General features: G+C 40.7%; 1 protein-coding gene across 1 annotated transcript; it reads left to right on the top strand.

The window, feature by feature from the left end:
- Nucleotides 1-8,958: 8,958 nt before the first annotated feature.
- Nucleotides 8,959-10,695, top strand: LOC133781650 (anthocyanidin 3-O-glucosyltransferase 2-like). The gene has a single exon (XM_062220705.1). The coding sequence runs from the start codon at nucleotides 9,080-9,082 to the stop codon at nucleotides 10,529-10,531; it is 1,452 nt and encodes a 483-aa protein (XP_062076689.1). The 5' UTR covers nucleotides 8,959-9,079; the 3' UTR covers nucleotides 10,532-10,695.
- Nucleotides 10,696-10,897: the final 202 nt, after the last annotated feature.

Below are 10,897 nucleotides of genomic sequence, written 5' to 3'. Positions count from 1 at the left end.
GCATTTTTTCGTGGACGCCCACGAGGCCTCCGGGGAGGAACGTGCACGTCCCTTGGAGGAGGGACTTGGTCTTCGCGCGGAAGCGGGGGCTGAGCCACCTGCGCCTCCACGGCTATCCTAGTCAACTCCTCGTTACGTTTGTTGGCATCTTCCAGCAGTTGTTTCAGCTGCCGATTCTCCAATTCTACAATAGGGACATAACGCTCAGGGTTATAATACATGTCCTCATCCCTTGGTTGTGGAGGTGGTCCCCGGGAATCAGAGGACCCACTCCTTTCTTCAGCGTCCGGGTTCTCCATTGGTTGTTTTCCAGGACGCCTTGGGTAATTTTCTTCAGGAGTGTTCTGATTGTTTGCAGCCATGAATCTCTCTGGGATGGATGCTTGAGGCTCTCAATGAAAGCACCAAACTGTTGACGCCGTTTTTCGTCAACAAATAAAAGAAGAGAGCACATAAACAATTAAAGACAATGGCTAAAAGAAACAAACGAATCAGACACACGGTTTTTACGTGGTTCAGCAGTTAAATCTGCCTAGTCCATGAGTCTCTGTTATTAAACTCAAGATTATCTCTGAAAATTCCTTAAACATGAATTCTTCAGAGTTTTCTCTCAAGGATCAGAATTTCGGCCCTTTACAATGGTGCATGACTTCTCTATTTATAGAGAAGGATGCAGAATACTATCCCACATATTTTGGGTAGTTACTCTTTTGTGAATAAAAATAAATGGCTTTAAATGCCAACAATCAGATATAGAAGGAAACGTTCCCCAAAGATCAGGAAACGCATAACTGACTAAATAATATCCCATGATTCTTGGGGATTTACATCAATAAATGAGGATTACATCCCATATCTACAATACTTGTAGATATTCAAAGTGATCATAGCGTATCTCCAAGGCTTCAGCATCTAAGATTTCACGTCATTGTGCAAGCCACTGACATCTCCCGAGCTAACATTGCTTTCGAGATAGCATATCGAGCTCGAGATCCCTGCTCCGAAGTTGTTCCTGAAGATGAGGGGCTCTCAGAGCTATCCTTCGAGATCGAGATCATTTCGAGGTCACCATATTCGAGGTCTGTATCATACTTTGCAGGCTCCGATTTACAATCGTAGAGCATACCCTAACCCTCACGAGACCATTTAATGCGAACTCAGCTTTCGAGGTCATATTTGCTATGGCTCGAAATCTGGGTATAACACACTTTCTTTCCCTTTCTTAGACCTTATAATCGACACAAATTTGAGTTTAAAACCTCTAAGTGTGTCTTCCTTGGCTATAGTCCTTTTCATAAAGGGTATAGATGCTTACATCCTTCGGGAAGAATTTACATTCTAGAAGTGTCACCATTAATGAGCAAGAATTTCCATTTACCACACTTTATTATGCTTCTATTGTGTCAAATTCTTCTTCAGTGCGTGCTAATTTCACTGCTCCTGCTTTTATTATTCTTACTAGTACGAACTTTGCATCAGGTGCTGCCACTCCTGACACTCCATCTAGCTCTACAAGCTCCTTTTCCTCTTCTAACTCAAATTATATTGAAGCTTTCCTTGGTGTAGCACCTGCTAGTTGTCAAAGTCATTCTCCATCAACAATCCCTTCCTCACCGCCTTTGGTCGAACCCAATGAGCACTCTCCTCCTTTGGTTTCCACTAACCATTATGGTGCTTCTGAACAACCTAATGATATTTTTCCTAATCACCCACCTTCTTTGCCTAAGGGACATCCAATGCAACTCAGTCAAAATCTGGGATTCATAAGCCAAAAGTTTATCTAGTGCTTGCTTTTAATCAACAAATAGTTGCTCAACCCACTTTAGCCAAATATACTCTCACCATTCATGAATGGAAAGTTGCAATGACCGTTGAATACTCAACTTTAATGAAGAACAACACATGGACTTTAGTTACTTCTCATCCCGACATGAAGATTATCAGTAACAAATGGGTGTTCTGCACCAAATACAAAACCGATGGTTGATTGGATAGGTTCAAAGCATGACCTGTGGCCAAAGGCTTCCAATAAACTCTGGGGTGGATTTTTTTTAAACCTTTAGCCTTGTCATCAAAGTTTCCACAATCAGAGTTGTCTTCTCCTTGGCTGTATCTTTTGGTTGGGATATTCAGCAAGTTGATGTGAATAATACATTCCTAAATGGTGCTCTTCAAGAGAAAGTGTTCATGAAACAACCTACTGGTTTTGTTGATTCTTCTCAGCCAACACATGTTTGTCAACTACACACAACTATATATGGACTTAAACAAGCTCCTAGAGCTTGGTTCGAAAGGCTCAAATCTTCTCTCTTGTCTTCGGGTTTCCATTGCTCAGTTTCAGATGCCTCTTTGTTTTACACCAAGAAAAATGGTTATGTGATACTATTGCTTGTCTATGTTGACGATATCCTCATTACTGGGGCAAACTCTACTCTCATTTCTCAACTCATTTCTGAATTGCATAGTAAGTTTTCCTTGAAGTCTCTTGGTTCAGTACAATATTTTCTTTGATTTGAGGAGCTTCGCATAGCTAGTGGCATTTCCCTCACTCAGTCCAAATATTGTAACGCCCTGGATAGCCAAGACCGTTACACTGTGTGTTTATAAAGTGCCAGACTTGCTAATCAAGTCATTTAGTTAAAATCGTGATACTGGAACTATAAAAGAACTAGGGTTTAAAATGGTTTGGTCTCAAAAGCCACTTTTACATTAAGATACGTTATATGTTTACCGGGATCGCAAAAATACAAGTTCAAAGATCGTTTACAAAATTTACAAGGTTCAAGTACAATAACCAGCCTTACTAAGGCAAAACAAACAGTTAGGTAATCCCTGTCCTGACCCACTCCTCGACCATGGTGATCGAACAGCTGGCTATGTACATTCCACCTCGGAGCTCTCCATCTCAGGCTTGGTCCAATCTGCCTTTGCCTTTACCTGCACCACGTAGCACCCGTGAGCCAAGGCCCAGCAAGAAAACATAACAATAGAGCACAAGCAATCAACAGACAAACCCATATCTCACAATGCATCACAAGTTCTCAAACATATAATCATTCAGTATAATCAAGTATTCAACATGTTAAGCATATCAATTCATATCACATATCACTGCATAAATGATAACTAGGGCTAGCGCTCTCAGGCTGCTCCCTCCATTATCCCACTGACTCCGGCCCGCTTAAGCCGAGCTCAGTGAATATTCTCGGCTACCAGTGGCCAAGCCACGCCCTGTGCACAGATACTATGTACGGCACTCTTAGGCCGCTTTTACATGTCCCATGGCGTAATACCATCATTGACACGATACAATTCTCGGGAGCACTTAGTCCCATCACAAACATATAATCGAGTGCAGTTTTCTTACCTTTCAATTCATTAGCTTTGATCCCTCGACTCCTTGAGCACGATCCCCCTTGAGCCCTAGCGCTCACCTAAACACAATCATGGGCCAAACTCATTATCGATCCTCAAGTTCAAAACCTAGCCTCGGGGCTAGTCCCGAGCCCCCGGGAAGTCCTAGTCCCACGAAACAAGGTGGTGGAATCAAACCCCAAACCCTAGGTCAAAAGCCCTTGCAAACAACCCTAAAATCCCCTTCAGAAGGCAGGGTAGCACTACAGCGCTCATGGGAGGGCACTACAGCACTACAAACAGAAGCCAAAAACCGCTCAGCATCTTGGCCTAGCGCTACAGTGCCCAAAGGCTAGCGCTGTAGCGCTAGTCACAGACAGACCAGCTTCAGTTTTCTCTTCTTGCGATTTTCTCGAACCAACCTCAACCAAAACTCTTCCAAATCTTCCCCAACCTCAAAAACAACCTTATGACCATACTCCACTCATCCCAAGCACCCCAAATATCTAGAACTCAAGCACATGCATCCACAAACTCAGAATTCACCATAGCCATTCCTAAACACTAAAACTCAGCAGAAACCAATTGAACAACAAAGTTAGAGTTTAGACTTTATACCTTTGTTATGATTTCGACCACAAACTATCTCTAGACCTCCTTGGCTTGCTTCTCCTTAACCTTTGCCCTGAATTTTCCCAAAGTTCCCCATTAAACTCAACTTATACACCATAGTTCAGAAACCAAACCAGCAACTGAAGAAATTACAGAACCTTACCTCAAGTGATGGCCTAACCTTGCTAAACCCTTGTCAAATCCTCAATCTTAGCTCAGTAACCTTGTGGCTTAATTGAACTAGCTCTCCTCTGAATTTTGCTCCAAAAATCCTCAAGTAACAGGTGAAAGAAGTATAAATCGACTTAGAGAACTCTCTCTGCTTTTCTCTCTTTCTTTTCCCTTCCTTTTCCTTCTTTTTCAAACTCCTACATTTCTCTACACTTCCCACTAACATAAAGCCTCAGCATATCTATTCTTTACATGCCAAAAGACCCTAATGCCCTCCCCTTTATTTCCAATCCCTTAGTCTACTTAAGGGCATTTTAGTCATTTTACGCAATTCCCACTAACTCCTCGAGTGTCTCTAATATTTCTCGCTTAATTCTCGATACCTAATTAATCACCAATAACATTCCTCAATGTCAAGATAAACTCCAGTATATTCACTAAATTCCTATTTATACCCCTAAGCTCACTCCGAGCCGGGTATAAATCCCCGCCATGACTTTTTCGCTGCTTGGCCCACTAGGATCGTCTCGAGTCACAGATCACAGATATATCCACATAATAATATGGTCTCGACAATTATCACATATATCAATACAATTATGCCCATAATGGCCAAAATTACGATTATGCCCTTCTAACCTAATTAGGGCCTACATGCATACTAATACACATAGTCATGCATCTTAAATATTCAAATAGTCATATAACATGCTTTAAATCATAATCATGCATCTTAATCATTAAAACCACACATAATTCCCAATATGCCCTCCAGGCGCACTAATCAAGGCCCTTAAGCCTTATTAGTGAGTTTGGGTCGTTACAAATATGTTCTTGATTTACTTAAGACGACAAGCCTAGCTGATTGCAAGGAGTGTCCTATGCCAATGGTTCTTGGTAACGAGCTCTCTTTTAATGATAGCTCTATTTTAATTATAGCTATCCATTTGACAAACCATAAATCTATCGGAGCACCACTGGAGCACTTCAGTTACTTACCCATACTCGCCCTGACTTAGCCTTCTCTGTTAACAAACTTAGTCAGTTTTTGAAGGCTCCTACAGTTAATCATTGGAATGCTTGCAAAAGAGTATTGTGGTATGCCAAAGGAACTTGTAACGCCCTGGATAGCCAAGACCGTTACACTGTGTGTTTATAAAGTGCCAGACTTGCTAATCAAGTCATTTAAAGAAAATCGTGTTATTGAAATTATTAAGGAACTAGGGTTAAAAGCGTTTTGGTCTCAAAAGCCACACTTCCATTTAAAAGTATTAATTGTTACATGGGATCCCAAAACTATTAAGTTCAAAGACCGTTTACAAAAGACTCAGGGTTTATATACAACAACTGGCCATGCTAAGGCAAAACTAGTAGTTAGGTGATCCTTGTCCTGGTCCACTCCTCGACCGTGGCAGTCGAACCGCTGGCTATGTACATTCCACCTCGGAGCTCTCCACCTCAGGCTTGGTCCAGCTTGCCCTTGCCTTTACCTGCACCACGTAGCACCCGTGAGCCAAGGCCCAGCAAGAAAACACAACAACAACAGAGCATGAACAATTAGCAAACAAGTCAATATCTCATAATGCATCACATAAACTCAGGTACATCATCAGTCAGTATAGTCAAGTATTCCACATACTAGGCATTTCAGTTCATAACATTCACAATTCACAAACGATAACCAGGGCTAGCGCCCTCAGGCTGCTCCCTCTGCTATCCCGTTGTTCTTGGCTCCCAGTGGCCAATCCGCGCCCTGTACGCTAATATCAAGTACGGCGCTCTTAGGCCACTTTTACATGTCCCTTGGCGTGATACCAACATTGACACGACACAATTCTTGGGAGCACTTAGTCCCATCACCAACATTTACCCGGGTGCAGTTTTCTTACCTTTCAATTCACCGATTTCTGATGCCACGAAGCCGCGAGCACGGTCCTCTACCCCGAGCCTCTCCAAAGTCCTAATCACAACACAAATGAAACATCCTTTGTCACTAATCAATCCAAAGCTACCTCCCTGGAACTAGTCTCACACTCTCGGAACACCCAAATCCCTAAAACAATGCACCGAAGACATCCCCCGAACCCCCGGAGCAAAGGCTCAAAATTGCAAATTCTAGCATCCTGAAATTGGCCTAGCGCCGCGGCACCCAGCAAGTCAGAGAGCACACGCTCTGCCCAGAAATAGCCTTGCGCCGCGGCGCTCCTTCGCGAGCCCAGAAAATCTGGGTTTTCCCTGCGTTTTTCCCGAACCCAAATCACCCCAAACCATCCCAATTTCATACCTAAGCCCCAAAACTAATTTAAAACCCCACATAGACCAACCAATAACCAATAAACATTATAATCTAGCTCAATTACACAACAACCCACAGAATTCACACTTAAATTCAGATTCAAACCCTTGAACCAAAGATTGAGAAAAGTGTAAACCAGCCCCTTTAGATTCTTAAACCATAATAGCTACGAAAATTTAAACATGATACACTCTTACCTCAGTCAAGAACCCAGCTTGGATTCTCCAAAACCCTAGCTTCAAATCACCTTCTCTTTTGATTATTCCAACTCTGAATTCATGCAAAACCAGCCACCAACTTGTTTCAATTCATACTCATCATCTAAAAACCAGACTTGAAACTTAAACATATCATAGCTAAACCCTTACCTCTGAGTATTCTTGGCCTAAGCTTGCTTGATAACTCCAAACACCCCTTGATTCTCCTTCCAAGAGCTAAAGTTCAGCTTCCCTTTTCTATCTTTCTTTTGTTCTACTTCTAGGTCTCCAAAATTCAGCATAAAACCAACTTCCCAAAATGTTATACGTAAGTGCATTTTCCTTCAACTCAAACTCACCTATTTACTGCCAAAAGACTAATTTATCCCTCTATTAGTATCCCTTTCTAACTAGACCTCAAGGGCTTACTTGTCCTTTTACTAGCTTTACAATTCTACCATCTCTCCAACAAAACGTGTTACTCTCTATGGTTACTAACAGTTACGCAGGTTACCAAATCACCAGTTACCACTATCTAGCTTTCTAGGACCGTCTCGGCACGTGCATCACATTGATATCATCACACCCACGTGGTACGATTCACATATCATAATTATCACATAACATAATACACATAGTCATATAACATGCTTAAAATCATAATCATACATCTTAATCATAAAAATCACACAGAATCTCCATTATGCCCTCCAGGCACACTAATCAAGGCCCTTAAGCCTAATTAGTGAATTTGGGTCGTTACAGAACTCCTCACCCTTGGCTTACATTTTACACCAACACCTATTCTGGATCTTGAAGCTTTTTTCTGATGTCGATTGGGCATCAAGTCTTGATGATAGAGCTACCTCCACAAGTGGTTTAAAAAAAAATGTAAACCGTCAAATCTTTATAAATTCCAATTATAAATTTAATTATCTCCCAATAAATAATAATAATTTAAATTAAAAGACTAAACTTTGTATTGAGTGTTTTACTTTGTTTTTTTTTTTTTAATTTAGTTATTGATAATTTTAGAGCTTACTTTGAGCGCCCTCAATAATCTTTTAGGACACTCAAAGTGTGCCTTTAAAAGTCTCCACTGGCTCAAATTTTCTCAAAATCTTTCATGACCCACATCAGTAATTAGGGCTCGGATTGTATGCCCTAAAGTGTATATTTTAAGGACTCTCACTGAGTGTCCTAAAAAAGTGTCCTTAAAACATGTTTTTGTAGTAGTGAAATAGTCGAGTACTTTCACAAAGAATGGATGGACTAGCAAGGCCCCCCCAAACCTGATCACAGAATCACTAAAAGCTACAATCCCCTTCTGACGGGTTATACGCACAGTCATCGCTGGTCGGTATAGTGTAGTTGATGTCTCGCAAAAGTTGATGGGCCTTCAGTATCTTGGAAAGCTTAGTCCAAGTCATGGTAGACTCGATGTCCATAATCTCTAAATGGTTAGGGATCCACCTTGGCATATTCGACACCTGAATAGAAACAAAGCGTGGTTTGTGAGCAATTGACTTTATGTAACTATGTACAAAGACGTGGAGGCACTACCTGCACACCTCTAACCACGTACCAGGGCCTACACCACAAGCTCTGACCATGTACAAAGAGTGGTTTAGTACAAAGAGTGGAGGCACTACCTGCACACCTCTGACCATGTACCAGGGCCTACACCACACAAGCTCCTGCACCACTACGTCTTATGTAACTATCCTGACAATGTACCTATGTACAATCTTGTCCCTTAGGACCATAATATATCACGAACTATTAGAGCTCTACTATAAATAGATATTCACCCCTCCAACAAATGGTTGGAAAATTTCACTGTATACAGATGTAATTAAGAAATTCACGAGTCTTTTCTCCATTGCCATTGTTCTACACTTTTCTTCTTCAAGTTTTTCCAAAGTTCAATCTACGTTATTTTCATAACAAACTTTGAGTTTTTCAACTTTATATCGTTGACACATCTCACTATCAACAGGTTCAGACATATTAAGTTTACAAAATCTCTATCATCAATAAAGAAGGGCACGTAAAGCTATTAACTAAATGAAGTAACATAGTAATATAATACTATAGTATTTATACTATTATATGAATTGTATATGAATAAATATACAGAATTAATTTCCATATACCTTAAAATTTTCTCTCTTCTGTTGGTTTGCTTAAAAAAAATGTTCGCCTTTTGTACTAATTGATCTAGAAGGTGACAAAATCATGACGGATGTACATACGTATATATGTATATAAAAAAAATAGTATGATCCGATTTGGCCCTCCTAAAATTTCTTATTTACAATATCTGCCTCGGTCTCATACCCTATCAATATATATACAGTATATTTTATATATATGCAATGCTTCTTTTCCCATCTAAAAAGCCTCACTCCGATTCCTTTAATAACAAAAGAGAAGAAGTAGAGTGAGAATGAAAAGGGGAGAATTAGTTTTCATTCCTTTCCCAGGAGTGGGCCACTTCGTCTCATCATTAGAGATGGCAAAGCATCTTGTTACTCAAGATCATCGTCTTTCTATCTCAATAATAACCATCAAAATACCAGGCTTCGAGCCCCCCAACAAACCCTACATCCAATCTCTTCCTTTCTCCATCTCCGAACGCATCAAGTTCATCGAAATCTCGGAAGAACATAAACTTGATTCTAATCCAAATCAGAATCCCGTCCAGTTCCTCACTTCATTCTTCGAAAATATGAAACCCCACGTTCGAAACGCAGTCAAGAACCTCATCGTCTCCTTTTCGGATCAACCCGACTCGCCTACGCTGGCCGGTATCGTCATCGACATGTTCTGTACTGCCATGATCGACGTTGCCGACGAGTTTGGGGTCCCCTCCTACTTGTTCTTCACGTCTGGGGCCGGGATTCTCCGACTTATGGTTCATCTCGAAACCCTAAGTACCGACCAAAACAAAGATATTACCAAATATAAAGATGAACCTGATGCAGAGCTTGTCGTTCCCGGTTTCGTCAAGCCGCTTCCGGTCAAGGTCTTCCCAGATACGTTACTTGACAAGGTGGCGTGCCCTTTGCTCCTCGGTCTATTCAGAGATATGAGAAGAACCAAGGGCTTTTTGGTAAATACGTTCACGGAGTTAGAGTCCACTATGATTGATTCCTTAGCTAAAGATAACTCGATCCCACAAATTTATCCAGTAGGACCCATAATAAACCGTAACCCTAACAACGACCAGAATGAAATCAACATCGTGACGTGGCTAGATAGCCAGCCTTCATCGTCGGTAGTGTTCCTGTGCTTTGGGAGTAGGGGAAGCTTCAATGGGGAGCAAGTGAAAGAGATAGCCATGGGATTAGAGCGGAGTGGGGTTCGGTTTCTGTGGTCCTTAAGAAAACAACCACAGAAAGGTAAGTCATCTGAGCCAGAAGAGTACACCGATTTCAATGAAGTTCTTCCGGAGGGGTTTCTTGATAGAACATCTGAGATCGGAAAGGTCATAGGTTGGGCTCCACAGGTGACTGTGCTGGCTCACTCCTCAGTTGGAGGGTTCGTCTCTCATTGTGGTTGGAACTCAACCCTAGAGAGCTTATGGTTTGGGGTACCAATGGCGACATGGCCTTTGTATGCTGAGCAACAAATCAACGCTTTCATGCTAGTGAATGAGTTCAGATTAGCCGTGGAGATTAAGTTGGACTACAGGAGGGGCTTAGATGAAGGAACTACTGTGATTGTGAAAGCTGAAGAAATAGAGGTTGGGATTCGAAAGTTGATGGAGCCTCGTAATGATGTTAGGAAGAGAGTCAAAGATATTAGTGAGAAGGGCAAGAAAGCCTTATTAGAAGGTGGGTCATCGTACTCTTCGTTGTGTCGTTTTGCAAACGATGTGATTGATAATATAACTTAAGTAAAAGTATAAATTGCTTGGGTTGATTAGTATGCATAAAATAAACATTTCTTATGATTGTAATCTTACTTAAATATAATCCTACTTATGAGGATGCAGTATTATTATTTTGCAAAAATTAGAATTGGTATAATAGTAAATTCGAGTAATAAGTTTAAGATTTATTTTGTTGATAAATTTTTAATCAAAATTATTGATTATTCTTTTCTTTATATAAGATTTTGAAAAGGAAAAATAAAACTCTTGGATTGATGAAACTTTAACTGAAAAAATTGGCAAAATTATTTAAATATGAAATAGTATCTTAATTATAGGTTAACGATTTTATTATCAACAAAAATAACAAAATAAAATTACTTATTGATC

The sequence above is a fragment of the Humulus lupulus genome, chromosome 6, assembly GCF_963169125.1.
Source record: "Humulus lupulus chromosome 6, drHumLupu1.1, whole genome shotgun sequence".
Classification (NCBI taxonomy): Eukaryota; Viridiplantae; Streptophyta; class Magnoliopsida; order Rosales; family Cannabaceae; genus Humulus; species Humulus lupulus.
The sequence above is the reverse complement of the archived record's forward strand: the minus strand, read 5'-3'. Positions and strand labels throughout refer to the sequence as shown.